Consider the following 21,152-nt stretch of genomic DNA (forward strand, 5'->3'; position numbering starts at 1 on the left):
AGGTGCCTGCCAAGGCCAGAGCCTGGTTGGCTACCGAGGGTCCGGGGTGGGGGAGCGGGTGTCCACGAGGGCACAGAGCCAGGTCAGGGGGCTGCAGAGGCAGCTTCCGCAGCTCGGCCCCCTGTCACGCCAGGAGACAATTACGAAGATGCTCGCTGGGGCAGCTGGGAACCCAGGGAGGACACAGAGAGAGGACATCTGGATAACGAGGCCCCCCAGGGCTGACAATGGAGGCCGGATAACCCAGCGGGTGTAGGGGTGGTGAGCCCCGGGGGAGGCCTGACCCTGAGTGGGCACCACCTGGAGTTAAGGTCTGAGGTTGGCAGAGGGCTGCCGGCTGGGAGGAGGGGCCTGAGCATCACGTGCCCACACATGGGCTGGGAGGTCCTAGAATTCGATGTGTACCTGGAAAGTCACGGCCAATCTCTGCTGTGCGTCCTTACCCCATGGATAAGTGACCTTGATTTCCCTGGGGGGCCGCCTTGCCCTGCTCACCGGGAATGTACTGGGTACCACAAAGTCGTGTGGTGGCTGCACACCCGGCCCTGCACGTGCCATTTTCCGGGTCCCCACAGCAGTGGAGCCAGCATGCCCGGGCTGAGGACCACACACAGCACCACGGGGAGAGGGGCACCTGGGTCGGTTCACCTGGAGAGCAGCGGAGCCGAGACCCCGGCTGGGGCCCAGCTATGAGGCAGCTGCCCCTTTCCCCAGCTCAATCCAGGTCTGTCCGTCGCAGCAGGGACCCCGCCTTGGGGGCACGGCAGGCTGGGGACAATGGCCACAGAGCCACAGTGGTCCACAGCTGACAAACTATTACAACCTGTGCAGCTCTGCTCTGCGGCATCAACCTATGAGAATTTACATCCCATCATTCAGCCTTGAAAGGTCTACTGCGTGAACCTATGCCTATAAAAACCGCAGTTTCATGAAGAGCTCGGTCTAGACAGGTACCAGCAGAGACTGGATTCCACCCACTCAGCCCTTTGCTGCCTCCCGCCCCCTCCTCACCCGTGAGCCGGGACAAGTCAGGCGTGCCTCCCACGGCATCTGCAGGCCCCTCCTTTGGTCCCCAGCCACCCAACAGCCAGCAGGGTTCCCAGGGCCACTGCAGCGTACACCACTTGGGTCCTTCTGGCCGGCAGAGCCTTCTCGTGCCTAGATTGGGTAGTTCCCACCGCGAGCTGTCCCCCAAGGCAGACCCCACCCAGCCTGAGGGCAGTTTACCAATAAGAAGGGCTCTGGGTTGCTCTTGCGCCATCTCTGAAAACGTCTGGAGACCCACGGCCCTTTCCCCGGACAAAAGGGGAGCGTGTGCGTTCCAGGGACTGTCCTGAAGCTTCAGCCTGAAACCACAGCCCGCACCCACCCTGGTGACTGCTGCCCCCTCGTGGCCACATCCACACCCTGCAGGGCACCTGGTGCACAGTCAGTGGGAAGATTCCTGCAGAGGGGCTGGGGAGGGGACAAGGCAGGGGAGCAGGAGGCCGCTGAACTGGTTGGCGGCTCAGACCCAACCCGCGCAGAGGGGCCACAAGCCCAAACCCCTGGGAGGGTGTTTCTGGCCCCAGTGCCACCAGCTCCCCCAGGGCCCATTCTGCTGCCTGGGGAGCCATTGCAGGTCCTGAGAGCAAGTGCAGGTCTAGGGAAACCCTCTCCCCAGACCCTGCTCTGGAAGGTAGACAGTGTGCTGGCCCCAGCCCAGGTAGGGATACCCCTTCCCCACCCCCACCCCCTCCCCCAGCCCAGGTAAGGATACTACTCTCCCCACCCCCACCCCCTCCCCCAGAAGGGAGACAGAGTCCACAGGAAAGCACTCAGCTCCTTGTAGTGTAGCTTCATTTTATTTATGTCCACAAATATTTCAAAAAAATTACAAAATACTCAAATGGAGAGAACACAGAAGTCACAATTTCTGGGTGTCTACTGTTTACACTGTGTTATCTCATGGCAAACTACTCATATATACATTTAGCTTCAAGATATATATAAACGTAGCAAATCAGAATGTACACTCTGCTCTGCTCCTGCTGCAGTGAAGCTCCACCTCGACACATTGAACAAGATACATAGAAAACACAGAAAAGCAAAACCCAACTCCAAACGAAGGAAGGAAACCCCAAAGGAAACCCAGGGGTCGGGCCTCGAAGACACCGTGAAGGTCTGGGGCCTCCTAAACACACGGCAGCGGACCGGGGGCGGGGGGCGGGGGCCGGGGGGGTGGAAGAGTCTCAGTGCTTCACCTGGGGAGTGGGGAGAAAACACCTTCAGACGGTTTTCAAGTACAGACTTCAAAGTATGTCCCTCTCTCTTCTTTGGAAAGACGGATGATCGAGAGAGGAGCTGAAGAAGGTTTAACTGGTTGGCAGGCCGCAGGCTCTACCGCGAGGGCAAGGGAAATGGGGCAGGTGGGCAGGCGGGGTGCCGGGCAGGAGTCTGGCTCAGAGCCCACCCCAATGGCACGTCACTGGCCCCGGGGGCACAACGCGACCACTACAGCGATGACAAAGTGTTGGTTTGGGCTTGCCTCCCCGCCACGGAGCCAAAATTAAGGCAGAAATGGAATGAGAGAGAACGAAAGGAAAAAAACTACAAACAGTTTCAACAGACAAAACAACCCTCCATCTGTCCCAACTGAAACCAAACCCGGTTCTGATAGACGCTGGGAATGCCCTTGGTGCGGGTTTGAATCCAGAACCTGAATCTGACCTAAGACCTGCTGGTTTCTGGCTCAAAGCGCCAGCCTCTCCTCCCACCCCCTCTGAGGCTTGGCGCGGGACACGCAGCCTGTCCACTGACCCGTGGGCGTCATCTCGTGCTCGCTGACCTCTCTCGGACGTGACCGCTGCACACGACAGCAGAAACAGAAGGGGTCACAGCCGGCAGAAAGTGTGCTCAGCAGGTACAGGGCCGCCCTCTGCTCTGGAGAAAGTGGGCAACTCGGGCAGCAGAGGCCGGCCCTGCGGAGCGGCCTGCCTTCCTGCTCCGTGTCTGCGCCTGGGACTCCCATCCCACTTCCAGGAGCAAGGGCCAGACCATGTGCCTGTCCGTCCAGCATGGGTCACTGCTCCTGGGGTGACACACAGGCCACCGTGCACAGCCCTGCCTGCTCCGGGACCTCCCTCGCTCCCAAGCAGCTGTGGCCAGGGCAGCCTGGCCTCCCAAGATCCAAACAATGAGAACGTGCGGAAAAGCAATTTTTTTTTTTTTTTTTTAAACCAGCTTCCTTTGGCAAGCATGTATGCTGAGTGACTTAGGGAATCGTTTTCTTGAATTTTCTAGAACATTTCTGAAATTGTCCAATATTAAAAAAGACAGTTCATCCAGAACAATCAAATGTGTGTGCATAGAAATCCATAAGGAAGTCTAGACTCAGACACACAGAAACCTGTGCTTTCGACCCCACAGAGACAGCACGGGGGACGCCACCTCCTGCGCTCCTGGTGCAAAACGCGAGGTTCGAGCTAACAGCTGTCTGCCCCCCGGCAGGGCCCGAGCCGGGACCAGACGGAAGTGAGGACCAAAGCAGCAAAACAAAGAAATAGTTTGTCAAACTGTCCCTGCGAACCCCGGGCTGCTCCCTGCTGCGCCCAAACCTAGTCCCACGCTTCTGCCCGCTGGTAACTAGTAACGTCTATCTGTTCCCTTTAATTAAAGGGATAATTATATATAACTTTTTATTAAAAAATCAACTCTGTATCCTGTCAATAGCTGGTAGGAATTCACAATTAGTGACATGGCTGGAAAAAAATAGATCAGAATAGTTGTTTGTGGAAGAAAAAAAAGGCTGTTCTAAACGTATTTACAGACGTAAAAAGCCATGCTGCAGAATTTTCTCAAATTATGAAGATTTCCTACAATGTATTAAAATAAAAGATTTTTTTTTAAAAATTATAGCTCTTGGATTCCAAACTCATATGCTGCCTATCTGCAAACCTTGTGGGTTCTGGAACACACGCGACTGAGTGTGTCTGCACGCACAGTGACGGGTGTGAACTGGAGTCTAGCACCTACTGAAGAAATCAAGGAAGGAAAAGCAAACTAAAGCCAAACCCCAAGACTGCAGGGGCGTTTTCTGAATGTCCAGTCCAGGCCTCACTAAGTTTCTGGGGACCGTCATGCAGGGGACCCGACCAGTCTCAAGGAATCCTCGCTACAAACGAACACTATCGTCACGCTGATACATTCTCAGTGTGGGGTTTAAATAGAGAAAGAAATCTTTAGAAGATATTCTTTTTGCTTTTGTAGCTCCTACTGTATGTAAAAAGTCCTGTTTCTCCCCCCAAGAATTGGGGTTTCCACAGCCAGCGTTAACAAATAAATAACTTATAACTGCTTGTCACCTTCTTTCTTCAGTCGACTGGAAAGGAAAAAAAGAAAGAAAAAGGAATGAGCACCAGGCCCAGGCAGGGTCCGGACGCCCCAGTGGCCTCTGCACAGTGACTGTCCCCTCTCCCTCCTCCTCAGGAGGCCCCAGGGAGTCCCTTTGGGCCCACAGAGCTGAGGGGAGGACTCTGGCACTTGCCAGTGTGTATGTGTGTGGGGGCAGCCAAGAGGGGCAGCTCCACAGGTGGGGGGCCGGTCCCCCCTGCTGCCCCCAGCCCTCCCCGCCTCACCTGTAGTAATCTTCCTGACTGGGTAGGTGGCCGCCATGCATGTGGGGGTGTCCATGCAGCCACTGCTGCTCCATGGCCAGTCTCTGCAGCTCGGCTGACTGGGCGTGCATGGCCTGGAGCTGGTGGGCCGCTGACATCGGGGGTGGGATGGCCCCAGGCAGGTCTCGGGGGTAGGGGGTGCCTGCCAGACACAAAACAGCCTCTGCTACCGAAAGGCCATGGCAGTGGCCAGGCTGAGGCCAGCAAGGATGTCAGGCTGGGAGACAGCCTCCAGACGGGAGGGATGGGCCAGAGGCCGCTCACTCAGCAGGGACCACTGGAGCGAGCCCCTGGACCCTGCAGGGCACTTCCTTCTCCTGGGCCCGCTGCTCCTGCCCTGAGCCCTCACTGAACAGGCGCCTCTGCTGCTCCCTCACTGCCCGCTCGCCCCCAGCTCTGGGGCGGGGCTTTGTCTGCCTTGTTCCCAAGCAGATTCCCTCCCCTGGGGAGGTATTTGCTGAATGTGACTGAACGGATGAACGGGGACATTGGAACAGAGCGCCAACCCACCCTGCACCCTCGACCCCCCTTCCCCAGGCGCATTCTCACCAAAGACTGGATGGCGAAGCATCTCGTGCTCGTGAGGGGGCTGTCCAAGCAGAGGGTTGGGGAGGGTACCAGGAGGATAAGGAAAGCGAGCCAGGTGAGGGCCAGCGGTCAGGGGGTCAACCAGCGGATGAACTGGGCCTGCTGAACCTAGAAACAGGCAGAAGTGCAGGAGCAGATGGCAGGGGGCTCTGGGGAATCTCTCGACGGTTGCCCTCCTGGGCGCTCCCAGTGACTTCCTCCTCTCCATGGCTGGCTTCTGGTCACCAGGGCCACCAGGAACCCTGACCCACCTCCCGATGCCTGCAGTGGAGCTGCACCCACGGCATACAGGAGTTCCCAGGCTAGGGGTTGCCACAGCACCTCCAGATCTGAGCCATGTCTGTGACCTACACCACAGCACATGGCAATGCCGGATCCTTTAATCCACTGAGCAGGGCCAAGGATCGGACCCACATCCTCATGGATACCAGTTAGGAACTTCTAGCAGTGGCTTTTTATAACTGCAACACTGCCCCCAGCTGCCCCACTCCTTCACCCGGCTCAGTTTTCTTCCAAACACTGACTGCTCTTTGCAAACAGACATATTTATCGACTGACCCCCAGGCCTAGAAGGTAAACGCTTGGAAGGTCGGGGTGTTACCAGCATTTACCTCTGTACCTGACACATCACAGCTGCTCAATAAGCACTAGTCAAATAAATGAACACGGTGTGAACAGATGCCTGCCTGTCCTCACTCAGGTACACAGTGTGCCTGCTGATCACACCAGGGCCTAAGAGGCCCACACCAGGTGGCATTCTGGAGCCAGGCCCAAGAACCACAGAATGAATGTGACCGCTCTTGGCTCCCCCATCAGGCAGGGCTGGGAACACAGCAAGGAAACCAATGTCTGCCCTCCTTTCCTCTGGCCTTCTCTGTCCACTGTTCTGCTCCCAGCACGGAGCCTGCCCATGGGGCCCACGGCAGGCCCTCCGGCCACCACATCTAACAGGTCTGCAAAGTTATGCCCACCTCTGTCTCAGACCAGCCTGCACCCCCAAGCCGGCCGGCCAGCTCAAATCCAGCAGAAGCCCAAGCCCCATTCCCTGAGGAGGACAGCAAAGTTCTGACTCAGCGACAACTTATCACCACCCTGAGTGTCCTGGTCACCTCCACTTGGCTCCAAAGGCCCCGCCCAGCTCTCAGGTCCTGGCCTGCTGCAGCCACAGGAGGCCGCCAGCAGAAGGACCCAAGGTGGCTTGGCTTTCTGTGGACTGAGCAGAGACAAGGGCCTCCTGGGTGGCTGCTGCGTGTGCCGAGACCGGCCAGGAGTCAGCCCTCTTCTGCGCTGGGACAGCGGCTCCCACCGGGCCCCCTCCCTCCCTCCCACCATAGCTCAACCAGTGGCCCTCGGAGAGCCCAGGTGGGCACCCACCTTGGTGAAGGGGATCCTGCTGGTGGAGGTGCAGGTGCGAGTGGATGTGGGAGTGCTGGTGGTGGTGCGGGGTCACGTTGAACATCTGCAGCCGGGCCAAGGGGTCGCTGGTCAGGGATGCCATGCGCTCGGCATGGATGCGCTCGGCCGCCAGTCTGTCCGGGTAGCTCATTTCTGGCCGGAGCTGGGGGCCCGCCAGGGCCAGTCTCTCCCGCTCCAAGGGATTCAGGCCGGGGTGGAAGGACGCAAAAGGGTGGGGGCCAGCGGCAGGGGGGATGGTGAGGGCGCTGTGCCGGGCGAAATGCTCCATGGGGTTGGCGGCTGGGTGCAGGGGGTCCAGCTCCGGGGGCTTCACCTCAAAGCCCGGCTTCATCCGCTCCCGCAACTCGCGCTCCCGGATCTCGCGCTCCCGGATCTCCCGCTCGCGGAGCTCGCGCTCGCGGATGGTGGGGTCCACGTTGTAGAGACCGGGCATGTGGTAGGCCAGCAGGGGGTCGGTGGGGTTGAGGGGCATGTAGAAGGGGTGGTTGCGGTTGGTGGGCGACATGACGTGCGGCCGAGCGTACTCGCTCAAGGTCCGGAGGGCCGGCGTGTCGGGCCCGATGTACGGGGGCACGGCCGCGATGGTGGTCGGCGGCGGCTCGAAGGACGGCCGCATGTGGCCGGGCCCGCCGAGCTGGGGGTCGCTGAGGCGGCCTTCGTGCGCTGAGCTGGACGCCTTCTGCAGGAGGAAGGCAGGGCTGAGAGGCTGCGGGCTCGGCCCGGGCTGGCTCTGCCTGGGATCGCGCCCCCCCGCCCACCCTCCAGGTCCCGCCCCGCCCTGCCCTGCCTGGGACTGCGCCACCACCACCCCTCCCCCCGGGCCCCTGGGTCCCTCCCTCCCTCCCAGGCCCAGCCGCAGCCGCAGCCGCAGCTCCTGCAGACTGGGAGAGAGAGCAAGGGGCTGCGCCGGCCGTAGACTCACAGCCGCGCGCTCTGCCTCCCGCTCGCGCTCGCGCTCCCGCTCGCGCTCCTTCTCCTTCTCCTTCTCCCGCTCGCGCTCCTCTCTGGCTTTCTGCTCGGCCTCGCGTTTGGCCTTCTCGATGGCCTCCTCCCTTTTCTTGGCCAGCTTGGACCCCGCCAGAGGCATGAAGTACAGGTCCGTCCGCGCGCACGAGTTGTAGCCCCGGTCCAGGTGTTTGTAGAACCTGCAAGAGGCCGGAGTCCCGCCGGGGTTGCTGCCGAGGCCTTAGCCGCCCGGCCCGGCCCGTCTCCCCCACCCCCCGGGGTGGGGGCAGGTTCCCAGCCCCATACCTGGCCGACTGGCTGGCGTGGCTGGGGGTGTCCACCACCGTGGGCTCGGGGGACGGGCTCCGAGGCGGGGGCGGGGGGCTCTCGGGCTCCTCCGCATCGTCCAGAGCCTCTTCCTTGATCTGGACGGTGGGGAGCGGACAGGCCGCCCCCCCAGGGACGCTACCGCCCGAAGAAACGGCGGCGGCGCAGGGCGGCTGGGCCAAGGGGCTGGGGCCCGCCGGAGGGGTGGAGGTGGCGGGACAAGCCGGAGGCGTGATGGGTGGAGGGCCGCCAGGGACAAAGGGGTGTTGGGCGAAGGGGGTCTGGGGGGCCCCTGGTGGAGGCCGGCAGGGGGGTGCGAGGCGGCGGCGGCAGCGGCGGGCAGGCTCTGGCTCTGGGTGAGCACGGGGGGCTGGGCGGGGGAAGAGGGCAGCGGCTGGCTCTGAGGCATGAGCTGCAGCGGGGGCGGGTGGGCCGAGGGCGGGTGGTGCGTGGACAGGGAGCTCAGGGGCTTCAGGGCTGGAGGGGGCGGGAGGTTGGCGTTCATGGAGAAGGGCGAGGGCCCCGAGAGGTGGGGCGGGTGCTTGTGGGCCTGGGGCGCGGGCAGCTGCGGGATGGGCGTCGTGGGCGGGGGCTTGATGTGCGGCATGGCCAAGGGCGCCGGGGGCAAGGGCTGCTCCCGCGGGGGCTGCTGGGGCGGCAGGGCCGCCTGGGAGGCTGGGGGCTGCAGGGCGGCATGAGCGTGAGCCGCCGCCTGGGAGACCTGCGGGGGGAGGCCAAAGGGCTGAGGGGGGCCGGGGTGCGGCAGCAGGGGCCCGGCCTGGAGGCCGTGAGGACCAGGCGGGCCCTGACCGTGCAGCGGGGGCTGGGTGTGCGGCGGCGCGGAGGTCTGGCCGGCCGGCCCGCTCAGAGGCTGCAGCGGGGGGTGCGGTGAGGGCAGGCGCTGCGGGTGCAGGGCGGGTGCCTGCTGGATGTGGGTGTGGGGGGCAGGAGCCGAGGGAGCCTGCGGCTGGCTAGGGGGCTGGGAGGCCGAGGGGGAGCCCTGTGAAGGGCCTGCAGCGGCCGAGGGCGGGGGCCCCGGCGTAGGAAGCTGGGTGGTTCCCGGAGGAGCGGAGGAGGGGGCTGGAACGGCCCCATTGGGAGCCTGCAGGGCTGGGGGCTGGGCCTGCAGCATCGGCTGCTGGGCCGAGGAGTCTGAGTCACTCTCGTTGTCCTGGGGGCTGGGGATGCTGGGGGACGTGCTGCGATTGTCCTGGTCGATGTCTTTGGGGTCGCTGCTGCCCTCATCGTTGACACTGCGGCTGTCCGAGCTCTCTCCTTCGCCTTCAGAAGGTGAGTTGGGCCGGCTGATCTCCTAGGACCAGAGAGGGAGGATGGGTGCTCTTAAGGGGGCCGGTGCTCTGTCCTAGCCCGGCTGGTACAATGAGGCAGCGAGCTTGGCTCCAGGGGACACAGGTCCTGCCTTGACTCAGCCAAGCCCCTCCCTGGGAGACAGGGACTGCCACTGCCCAGGAGAACCTGGGCTGTGGTCATCGTAGCTCAGGCGCAAACCTCACCTGGGTTTTCGTCTTTTTGGAGCTGGTCCTGTCAGCCTCATCCGTATCAGAGGCCACCTTCTCCCGCTGGCGCTTGGTGCTCTTAAGAGGGGACGAGGCTTCTTCCTTCACCTTCTGCAGTGGGAAAGCCCATGAGCCGCCTCAGGCCGAGGGAAAAGGCCCAGCAGCCTCGGGGCAGTGGCAACTGCTTGCAAACCCCTGGCCCCTGCCTTGAGCTCCATGCCCAGAAGCAAGAGGCTCTGGAAGGGCCAATGAGGCCCGGAAGTAACAAGCATCTGGCGATGGGAAAATCAGGGCCGAGGGGCCACCAGAGGCCCATGCTAGGAGCCAGGTGGACCCCCTTCCTTCAGGCCCCAATCTGCAGCCAAGGCAATGCTGGGGCCCCAGGGGGCTCCATGAATGGCTAAGGGACACAGGGGCAGGGAGGGGGGGCAGCTGAGCACCAACTCCAGCGGCCTGGGTTCCAATGGAAGGAGGGGACCACGCAGGCCCACGAACCCCTAGCACCTCACCTTGGCCGACTTCTTCACCGTCTCCGCTTTACTGTCATTGCTGGAGGTGCTGGCAGCGCTGGGGGAGTTCCGGCCGCTCGAGCGGATGTCTTCATTGATGGGCGAGGCTCGACCATCAGGGCTGGCTGGCTGCTTCTTTCGACCACTGCGCAGTGTAGACATCTGCCCTCCCCACCCGGAGGCTGGTGAGACTGGACCCTAACCCCCCTCCCCAACTCCCCAGGCCACCTGAGCCCAGCTCCCACTCAGGCGCTTCAAGAGCAGGTCCACCAACAGCCTCGCAGCGATCCCAGTCCCTGGCAAACCTCGGGCACCCCTGGCTGTCCTCGCTGTGCAGGGTCAACACGGAGCAAGAGAGGAGGGGCTGAATGGGGGGCTCCCATGGAGAAGAGAGCAACACTCAGCTTAAACCCAAAACACCATCTCCAGGGACTGTCCTGAGTGAGGCTCTCCGAGGGCACCCTACTCTGCCAAGTTCCCCAGAGTGAGAGTCACACCTGGCAGCCACATCCCCACCCTTTCTGTTTACTCCATGCAATCGCCCACTCGTCCCGCCAAATCAACACACAAGCACCTGCTGACTTCATCTGACAGGGTGGGAAGGGACCCGAGAGAAGAGGTGTAAGATTAAGGGGCACCATCCCGCACCGAGCCCTTCCTCTTCCTGTGAAGCCAAGGGGCTCAGCAGAGCCGGGGTCCAAACTTGCACTGGTCCACCAGCTCGCCTCTGAGCGAGCAGCAGCCAGGATGCCAGCAGCCTTGGCAGGACGCTAGGGTCAGGGGAGGGAGGACGGTGCCACGGGGAAGCCAGTGCTCTAGAGAAAGACCTTGGCAGTGTCCTCTGTCACATTTCCAACCTGGGGAACCAGGTCTTTCTGTGGAAGGGGCTCTGCAATGAGCAGAAAAGGTACCTCGGGTCCCCCAAACTGGATCAAATACTTTCAAGAGCTTCAACTAGCAAAGACATGCCACAGTGGCGGTGACTGGCCCACGGGCCAGAGGCAGGTCTGGGGGACTTGTAGAGCCTGCTCGGAACCAGAAACCCAGACAGACGAGCTCTCTGTGGAAGTAAGCCGAGGACGTGCACCCCTCACCCCCGGAGAGTGCTGAGAACTCTCCCAGCTCCTAGGGCAAAGCTAATGCCTCCCGGCAAATCACTTCGCCTGCAGGGTCTGGTTCTCTATCGGAAACGCAGCACTTCCCATCCTCCGCCTGGGCGCCAGCCCCCAGCTCCCAGGTGCACGGCCACGGGGACTCACCGAGCCACGACTCCGCCGTGTCCTCATGCTATGTTTCCCGCTGAGCCCATCCTCCTCCTCTTTGACAGGTTTGAACATAAATGGTGGGGGGTCCACGGGCTTCTCGATGGGGGGCAGCTCGCCGTACTTCTTGAAATGAATGCGGCAGTCGGTGCAGAGCAGGATGTTCTCCCGGCCCCCGTGGTGCCAGTCCTTGGAGGCTGCGTGGGGGAAGCGGCGGTGGGGCGCCGGCCACCAAAAGCAACGCCCTTGGGGACAGATTCCGGGCAGGCAGGCCCTTCTCTGGGCTCGGCCCCCCGCGGTGCCATAAGAACCTGTCCCTCAGACGGCTCGGGTGCTGGTGCAGGGAGGGGAGGTGGGAGTACAGACCCCTCCTCAGCTCGGGAGAGTAGCAGGAGCGGCAGCAGCACCCACCCTGACCGTGAGCAAGGCCGACCCACCCACTGGTCAGCACTGCACGCCGACTGCTAACAGGACGGAGGCGAAGTGAACATCTTCAACTTGCTAAGTAACCCGAAGACCCTGCCAACGTCCAGGCAGCTACTGCCCTGCCAGGTCTCCGGTTCGCGCTTCCCCACGTGCTCAGAACCTGGATGTGCCGAGCCCGGCTGCTCCAGCGAAGGCCCCCCGCCCACCAAGCCCCACTTACTGGTGGTGAAGCAGTGGCGGCACGCGTACCCCTTCAGCTCCTGCTCGCTGTCCTCGCTGTCGAAGTCATCCTCGCTGGCAGAACTCAGGTCCACTGGGCGCGATAGGCACACAATGGGGTGGGGGAGACACCATGACGCTTGGCCGGGACCAGGACCGCTTGTTACCTGACCTGCCCTGGGCTCCGCGTCACCGGGCAGAGCGGCCCAGGAGGCAGAGGTGGGCTGGTGCCCAGAGAGCCACTGGGGATGTCGCAGGGCCAGTCAGCAGGACGAAGGACTTGTGACGAGGGGCGGTACCTAAGGGCCTGCCTGCCAGATTCTGGAGGGCTGGTGCCATGTCACACCTCAATCCTGGGGGCTGGCATTGATGCCCACCCTCACACCCCAGCCATCAGAGGAATTGCCCGCCACGAGTTCTAGCCGCGCAGCACTGGGGAGCAGCCACAGGGGCAGCCCCGGGCCGAGGCAGAGCCACAAGGCACTGCTCTTGTTTCAGAGGCTAAGGTGGGGGCCTCACAGTCACCTCAGACTGCAAGTCACATGGCACCAAGAGAGGGATCTTGGTAGAGGAGGAGGACAAAGAAGGAAACGCGACCATGATACAAGCGCAGCGAGGCCGCACTGGAGCACCATCCATGAAGGGAAAGCGCCCTCTGAGGCCTAAACCCCCCAAGGCCAGGCTCACGTTCCCGTCAAAAATCAAGACAGAGTGAGTTTCTCAGAAAACCTTCAATGTACGGGGAGTCTGTAGAACTCTCCCTGCCAGACCCCCCAGGTCAGTGTGACGGTCAGGTCAGACCTCACACACACGGCTGCACGTGCGAAGCCCCCACTTACAGAATTCACTGGATGGGGGTCTGGAGGGCGTGTTGACGGGCGTGGACGCGGTGCGGGTCTTGATCCTCCTGAACACGGCCTGCCGGCGGTGCCTGCGGTGTGCCCGGGAGCTGGCCGCCTCGGGGGTTTTCTTCCAGTAGTAGTAGAAGGTGATCAGCTCTCCCTGCGTGAAACAGGGGCTGGATGTGAGCCAGGTATCCCGGCCCCCTTCCGTGGGGAGCAGGGCTGGGCATGTGACAGCTGCACTGGGGACCTGGGCTCAAGACACACCTGCGGAGCGGACCTGCTGGACATCAGCAACACCCATTGGCTCAACGTGTATTTGTGGGGCGGGCTTTGTGCAGATGCCACCACTGTCCCAAGCACCGGAGGTGCCTCCACAAACAATGGACAGACAGGGAAACGCCCAGCGTCCAGCGAGCGTGCAGGACACCCTACGCTCTTCACAACATCCACCACCAGGAAATGCCTGCCAGGTAGACCAACCCAGCAACAACCAGGTGGCAGGAACTGGGGCCCCGGGGAAGATGGCGAAGAAGAGACCTCAAACCCAGGAAAGTGGCTCCCGGTCTCCACCCCCGACGCCCCACGCGGACACAGGCACACCAGGACAGGCCCGCGCAGAGCCTGGGAGGTGAGTCGGGGACCTGACGGAAAAGATCAAGAGAGGACACACCAGCCCTGGTGTTGGGGTGGAGACGAAGGAACATCACAAGGTCAGTGTTTAGGCAAAAGGAGCCCCTCCGTTAACGCCCGGCCCCAAAGAAAGGGAGGCAAGACAGCTCTGAAAAAGGCACTGCAAGCAGACAAGACTCCACACGCAACTTTTTAAAAAGGGCACTTTGGGCGAACCCCAGGGGGCTCAACAGGTACACCGTGTACACACACACACACACACACACACAGTGTGTGTGCCCGCAGGGGGGGTGCGTGTTCCACTGATCCTGGCTGACAAAAGACCGATTTCTTATAACATACACCCCAAGGGAGTTCCCATCATGGTGCAGTGGTTAACGAATCCGACTAGGAACCATGAGGTTGCGGGTTTGATCCCAGGCCTTGCTCAGTGGGTTAAGGATCCAGCTGTAAGCTGTGGTGTAGGCTGCAGATGTGGCTCGGATCCTGAGTTGCTGTGGCTCCGGCGTAGGCCGGCAGCGGCCGCAGCTCTGATTTGACTCCTAGCCTGGGAACCTCCATAAGCCACGGGAGCAGCCCAAGAAATGGCAAAAAGACAAAAGAACAAAACAAAACAAAACAAAACATATACCCCAAGATAAAGTACCTCTACATGGAATTTTTAAAAAAGTTACAACACTGAGAAAGCGTAGGTCACACTGACTTTCCACAATGTTGCTTTAATTAGAGAAGATCAATCGCCCGACAGGCGGTATCTAGGGGTGCGTCCCCACCCCCGTCCCTGCAGGTGGGAGCTCCTTGGCTAAAGCCCACCCTGCCTGAGACTGGAAGTGCCAAAAAGAGGAGCAAAGGTTCTGTTGTCCAGCGACTGGGATCTAGCTGGAGAGACCAGTGTCGGGGACACTGAAAGAGAGCCAGAGTTACCACGTCAGAGACCTGTGGCCGAGGGGCACCATGGACACCCCCAGAGGGGAGGGCCCTGGAGGCCAAGGGTGAGGAGCGCAGGCCCCGGCGGCAGAGGCGGTAGCCTATACATGCGTCTCTTGGAGCCGTGGCTGCTGTGGTCACTCCGAGCACCGCTCAACAAGGCGTCAGCGACTGCCGAGATCGCCGATGAGGAGCCAGACACCAAGGAGCACCCACCACTGCCACCTCGCAGTTCCCCGAGATGATACCTGCCAGCAAGGGACAGCGGAGGAAGGACCCTTGGGTTTCTGGCTCCTCTGTTATGTGCTCTCCTACAAAGGCGGGGACAATACCCCGTGGTGACTGGGCTCCTGCCTCGTCACATCCCACCTCCTGGACGTAGAAAGCCATTCATCTACACCGGTCTCTGGCTGGCTGGCCAAGGGCGCGCGCTCTGCAATGCTCTAGGGGACTCAGAGCCCTGTGCTGACAGAAAAGTGACCTGGCTCTGATTTTCCCATGAGAAAATACAGAACAGGAGCCAAGGCTGCCCACTGTCACCTTTCAAACACAGTGTCCGAGAGGCGTGCTTCAAAGGGGCAGCCGGCACAGTAAACCAGGGCCCGCCCCGAGCTGCAGAGAAGCACGAGAAAACCCAGAGCGGTTCTTCCCCCTCCGCCCACAGCCGAAGCTGTTTTAGGGGCCGGGGGATGACCGAGGCCTGGGATGTAAGGCGGAATGGGGAGCTACAGCAGGCAGAAGGACACAAAAAAGGGAGAGAAAACTGGCGGGGACCACCTCCAGGGTCTCTGTCGCACCTCGGCCTGCCTGAAGGCGGTGGGCCGGCAGGCGCCCTGGTCCCCGTACCTCGCTGACTCGCACCGTTAAGAGAGCCCACTTCTATTTTTCAAATGTGGATATTCTCAGAGAGTTTACAATGGTATTGAAAGACGGTATCGCCTGGAGTTCCTGTCGTGGCTCAGTGGTTAACGAATCCAACTGGGATGTGGGTTTGAGCCCTGGCCTTGCTCAGTGGGTTAAGGATCCGGCATTGCCGTGAGCTGTGGTGTAGGTCGCAGACGAGGCTCAGATCCCGCATTGCTGTGGCTCTGGTGTAGGCCGGTGGCTGCAGCTCCGATTAGACCCCTAGCCTGGGAACCTCCATATGCTGTGGGAGTGGCCCTAGAAAAGGCAAAAAGAGCCCCCCCCCAAAAAAAGGTGGTATCACCCGCAGATTCAAATAAGGTTAGGCCCATATCAGATACCAGACAGAAAAAGCCTCAGGTTCACAACTGGAAGCCTGTGCTCGGGCATCGTGTCCTCCTTGAGCAGGTGAGGAAAACCAGGGCACACCTGTAAACCTGGAGTTAAAGCAACTTTCGGCCAACGCTTAATTATCAGCTTTCGGACAAGGGACCTGGAGCAGAGTCCATAATCTGAGGGCCCAGGACCAAAGCGAACAAGCCTCAAGGACTGTTGACACTAACATGAAAGAATATAAATTTCAAAATTCAGGAAGACAGTGGCCTGACGAAAACTCTCCCACGCTGCTGGCGGGACTGTAACATGGCCAGACCTCTTTGTGCGAGGGTTTGGCAGATCTGACCGAGCTGAATAAACATGGACCGTATAACTGAGCCACGCAGTCCACACCCAGGCGTTCACCCCCAAAGGATAAACACACATGTGCCCACAAAGACTTTTACACAAATGTTCACAGAAACGTCACTCTTAAGAGCCAAGCAACTCCTCATCAGGAGGACGAGCAGCATGTTATCGTAACCCACTACCGAGAATCCCACTGGGCAGTAAAAGGAAGACGGTGATGACGCAGTAACACGGACGGACCCCAGAGTCGGCACACTGAGCGATCGCGGCCAGCCACAAAAGGGTGCAGACTGGACGATTCCGTCTATGGCCACAGAAAGCAAAGCTGGGGTCGTCTGGAGCCTGGAGAGTGAGGGGCAGGGAAGTGCCTTTAAAAAGACCCGAGGAGGTCTTCGGGGTGACGCTGGTGCTGTACACACAGAGGAACACGGGTAGATCCAGCTGTCGGAACGCATCGAATGTGTGCTCTTCAGGGGGGCGCATTTTTGTGGCATATACGGTATGAATGAAGCTGACCACAATAATACTTAAATAAGAATCCAGACCAGGTTTTATTAGCTGCTTCTCAGCCACCGTACCGTCTAGGAAGGGATTAAACATTGGAATGGAGCAAATCTAGGAGGATTAGAAACAGCACACTGGTGACTGCATGGGTGGCTAGGTCTTGAGCACAAACAAAAGAATATTCGGGGAAAGCTCTGGTTCTACAAATAGGGAGTGAAGCAGCTCGAGGCCTCACCAGGAATGAAGTCAATTGAACTTTAATCAAACATGCAGAGTGTGTGCTGCGGAGACCGACTGCACATAAATCCCGGGAACAAAAGCTGTTGCAGAAATCAATAGCTTACTGAAACATTAACACAGGCAATCATTGATCAAAAGGCAGCTCCACAAAGGCAGCCTTGCAAATTAGCTTCTGCTTGTGCTGGCGAGCAAACCCAGAGGCATACACGCTGCCGACACGAGTGGCTATAATGATCATTTTGTTCCCAAAGCTCTCACCTCCTCTCACAACAAGGCCTGCGGTCAACACACCTTGGGTCTCTGCACGCGACTCAAGGAACTGAGCGGGTTTGGGGCCCGGGAAAAGGAAGCGGGGTGGGGGTGCAGTGCAGCCACAGTCAGCAGGTTCGCCTCCCCTCTCAGGTCCACCGGCCACGGGCACTCAGAGACTGGCTCCTGGATTTAGGTAACAGCTTCCCTCCCTGAGGCAGGCTCTCGGCACAGAGGAGAACTAGCCACATTAGGCTTCTCCGATTTCCCACCAAAAGAAAAACAGTGCCTGGGGCTCGAGTGCACAGAAGGGAAGGAGATGTCTGTGTGGTGGGCTGGGGCTGGGAGGAGGGGGAGAAACAGACACAGAGAGGAGTCAGGCCGCCCTGGGCTCAATCCCAGGCCCCTGAACCACAAGAGGTGGCTGCACTGCCCAGGCCCCCGGTGTGTTGGCCGAGTCCACCAAGTTCAGCAGGGCAGGCTCCCTGTGTTGCCTTGGGCATCTGGGCTCGGGGGGGGGGGGGGTGCAGTCTTGCCAGCCCACCTTGCACAGGTAGCTTTTCAGGGATAAACCCATTTCAGGTAAGTTCTGCTTGACCTTGGGCAACAACAGCCTGGAGACCCATTCCAGGGTGTGTGGGCGCCACTCCAGTGCCTGAGGCGGAGGTGGGGCCTGGACGGGGCTGCGGACAGCCCTGCCGCAGGAGAAAACCTGACTGGGCCTCCTTCGGTCTTCAAGCAGGTCAGTTCTACCCGCTCAAACACTGCCTGCACACACAACTGCTGTTTCCCTTCCCTCATGCCGCAGAGGTCGGGGAGAGCCTGTGAGCCGTCCTGCCCAATGAGAAGACAATTTCTTTAAAGGAAGATGAGCTACGTGGCTTCTCCCTAAGGGATCCTGGGAAATGGAAGCACAGCACAGGCTGCTGAAGGGAGGACACTGTAGGCATTTCACATATCAAAGGTTGGTTCTCGGGGAGCATGTCTGGGCTCAGCACGGCCACCGAGCAAGCTCCCCAGGCCCCAGTCCTCTCCCGCCTGCGCACAGCATCCCTTCTCAGAGGCCCCCTGGGAGACTGTGTTGGAGGCAGGAAAAGGTGGTCAATGATTTCATCCCACTACTGAAGCCTAAGGGAACAGCCCAAACTGCCTCCAACTCTGTGGGATTACAACGTGACTCCTGCCACCACCGCCCACGAGTCCCAACACCCCAAGGGGGTGGAAGATGGGGTCCAGGGACACAGCACAGAGAGCCCAGGGGTGCTGCTGTCTGCGATTAGGTCCTCTCCTCATGAGCAAAGGCAGGCTGCTGCTTTTGGAAATAACCCTTAACACGCATGGCCTGCTCTCAGTTCAGGGCAGGGCACACACAGTCTTTCTTCCTCTTCATTCTCACAGGACAATGCCATGGACTGGCAGGAAAAATGATGGCGCTCGTGGGTCTTCTGTTAAGGAAGGCCCTGGAAAGGCTGCCTCCCTGTACACGCTGGGAGGGGCGGATGCAGGAGGGCAGGCATCAGTCTAGTCCAGGGCTCTGGACCGCAGTGAGTGCCCAGTAGGGGCCGCCCGCAAACGCCTCTTCTGCTGTGAGGACAGTGGATTTCTTCTTTACCAAAGCGTCAACAGGCAGCCTCGAGAGGCCAAACGCTGCCTACTAAAAAAGGGGGGAACACCCCTAGCCTGGGAACCTCCATGATGTCGTGGGTGTGGCCCTAAAAAGACAAAAAAAAAATAAAATAAAATAAAAATAAAAGGGGGAGGCAGAAGCAACAGGATGGGGAGGCACGTGTGCAAGCTGCACTTGGTGGCAACTGACACATGGTGGGGCAGTGGTTAGAAAGTAAGCATTTTGAAGCAGTTGTCTTAATTCTTGAAGATTATTAACTGTCCAGATGCTAAGTAAGTATTTTAACTTAATACGCAGAGAAAAAGGCACAGCCAGACCATCTCTACACAATGCCTGAAGACCACACGCCTCTGCTAAAACTTCTGTTTGCAGCAGGCCCTTTGGTCACCTTCTGGCTCCTTCTTGGTGGTCCAGGCAAAAAGGATGAAGAAACCTAACACTTACTTTCTAGATAGAACAGAGAGATCTGAATCTCAGAAAAAAGAAAAAAGAAAAAGAACAAACAAAACAGGCTGTGTTTTTCCAGGGAGCAGGCCCAGCAGCACTGAGTAGTTAGGAAACAAGGTTTGCAGACCCAAGGGGCAGGAGGGAGAAGCTGCCTTCCAGACTTTCGGGCCCCTGCAGCTGGTGCCAGGAAGCTGGCCTGGGGCATGTCCCCCAGGAAGGGTGCTCTGCCCTGCAGTCGGCTCAGGCCCTCTGACTTGTAAGACCACCTCTGCCTGGGAATTAGGGCTGTACTGTCTCCTGGCAAAACCTACTAATTCCAGGGTCGTGAAGCAAGGCAGGAAGGGCTCCTGGCACAGACCCCCACCCAAGCCATCCCTTCCTTTCACCCTAAGGATTTGAGGGCTGGACCTGATGACCGCTGAAGTGAGAAGCCAGGCACCGAGCAGAAGCGTCGCTGTTTGGGCATAGCTACCTTTACAGATCTTTTTCCAGAGGCAACTGGTTGTCTCCCAGCATCAACTCTGGTAATTAAAGCCGGGCTCTCTTGGGCTCCTTCTTCTGTTAACCAACCGAATCCCCGGATCCCCAGAGGAGCCCCGACACTGGTAAACTCCACCTGTGCGCTCTCGAGCGCATCTGGAAGATGATGGTGTGCTGGGCAGCCCACGGCGGAACCTGACCTGCCACCGCACCAGAGGAGCCCTGGCGAGGAGGCGGCTGGGTCCTGGCAGCCTCCGTGCCCCCTTCCCCACGTCCCAGTGCCTGAACAGGCACTCCCTGCAAATCCCAGCTCAGGGCAAAGGGAAAATTTCTTTTCCTTTTTTTTCAGTTACTACCACTCCCTTTGAACATTCTCAAAGGAACAAAATTAGTTGTTTAACCCCAAACCATAAGGAGATTTCCTAAGCTCTGTGGTGCGTGAGTGGCAGACCTCAGCCACCTGCAGACCCTACCCCTGGTCCCACACCTTCACTTGGGGGTCCAGACCTGAGGGCCTGGGCTGGCCTGTCCCCTCCCTCTCCTCAAGGCCCATGGAACCCACGCCCTGCTGCTTCGCTGCTGGCTTTTGACCACATTCCCCACCCCGCGTGTCTCTGCACACACACGACGGCCCGCTGCCGGCTCGTCGGCACTTTCCTCCTGCGGGCAGGATGCCGCCCACGAGGCCCTCACTGCTCCGTCCCTGAAGCCAGCTCCGAGCCCCCCTACCCCTCAGGGCTCTGGTCATCACAGATGCCATCTGCCCCTTGTCCCTCCCCAGCCACGAGGTCACCGTGATGATTCCATTCCTGCTCTTCCCCCAACCGTGGCCATGAATGAGCTTGCCCAGCTCCCCACGGCTGTGCCCACCTCATCCGTGGGCACCCACCTCAGAGATCAGGGCACCATCCTGACTATAACGTGTATTCAGTAAGTGTCTGATGGAGCGATTATGTCCTGAGAATGAAAATTCAGCTGAAATTAACACTAAAAAGATGCAACTTTTGAGAGATGCCAACAAGACCGTCAACTTTTTGTTTTGCCAAGCAAGGTCATTTAACAATAACTGCCTGGGGAGTTCCCGTCGTGGCTCAGTGGTAATGAATCCGACTAGTATTCACGAGGACACGGGTTCAATCCCTGGCCTCACTCAGTGGGTTAAAGATCTGGTGTTGCGTGAGCTGTGGTGTGGGTCGCAGCCGAGGGATATCCTGTGTTGCTGTGGCTGGGCCGGCAGCTATAGCTCTGAATGGACTCCTAGCCTAGGAACTTTCATATGCCACATGTGTGAAAGAAGCGAAAGAAAAGAAAAGAAAAAAGAAAAGAAAAGAGCAAGAAATCTGCCTGGGAGTTCCCTAGTGGCTTAGCAGGTTAGGGATTTGGTGTTGTCACTGCTGTGGTGCATGTTCGAGACCTGGCCCAGGAACTTCCACATGCCATGGGCACAGCCCCAAAAACCCCCAAATCAGAAAAAAAAAACCCACCAATTGCCTGATCTCACCATTATTCCATAAAAGAAATGACACTTTATCTCTTAAAAAGTAGAAAAGATCGATAATCTCCAAATAAGAGTTCCTTAATTTGATACTGAGTGTTACACAAAGCGACTACATTGTTCCTACTGTGGGTTTCCTGCCACCCAGGGGACATTTCATCCTTGTGCGCGTGTGGCTGTCGGGAAGCACCTGCTCTAAAGGCAGGCGGCACAGGCAGGCTGAGGAATCCAGCGCTGCCTCTTCCTCATCCAGTGGC

The 21,152-nt window shown here is 59.4% G+C and overlaps 1 protein-coding gene across 1 annotated transcript in view; it reads right to left on the reverse strand.

The window, feature by feature from the left end:
• Positions 1,823 to 21,152, reverse strand: part of RERE (arginine-glutamic acid dipeptide repeats) — a 304,090-nt gene continuing 284,760 nt past the window's right edge. Inside the window, 12 exon segments of the mRNA XM_021095277.1 lie at positions 1,823 to 4,360; positions 4,617 to 4,797; positions 5,205 to 5,351; positions 6,618 to 7,338; positions 7,582 to 7,804; positions 7,911 to 8,223; positions 8,226 to 9,243; positions 9,446 to 9,559; positions 9,958 to 10,119; positions 11,217 to 11,416; positions 11,866 to 11,958; positions 12,704 to 12,866. Coding sequence (XP_020950936.1) covers positions 4,327 to 4,360; positions 4,617 to 4,797; positions 5,205 to 5,351; positions 6,618 to 7,338; positions 7,582 to 7,804; positions 7,911 to 8,223; positions 8,226 to 9,243; positions 9,446 to 9,559; positions 9,958 to 10,119; positions 11,217 to 11,416; positions 11,866 to 11,958; positions 12,704 to 12,866 — 3,369 coding nt within the window. The 3' untranslated portion in view covers positions 1,823 to 4,326.

The sequence above is a fragment of the Sus scrofa genome, chromosome 6 (genome assembly GCF_000003025.6).
Source record: "Sus scrofa isolate TJ Tabasco breed Duroc chromosome 6, Sscrofa11.1, whole genome shotgun sequence".
Classification (NCBI taxonomy): Eukaryota; Metazoa; Chordata; class Mammalia; order Artiodactyla; family Suidae; genus Sus; species Sus scrofa.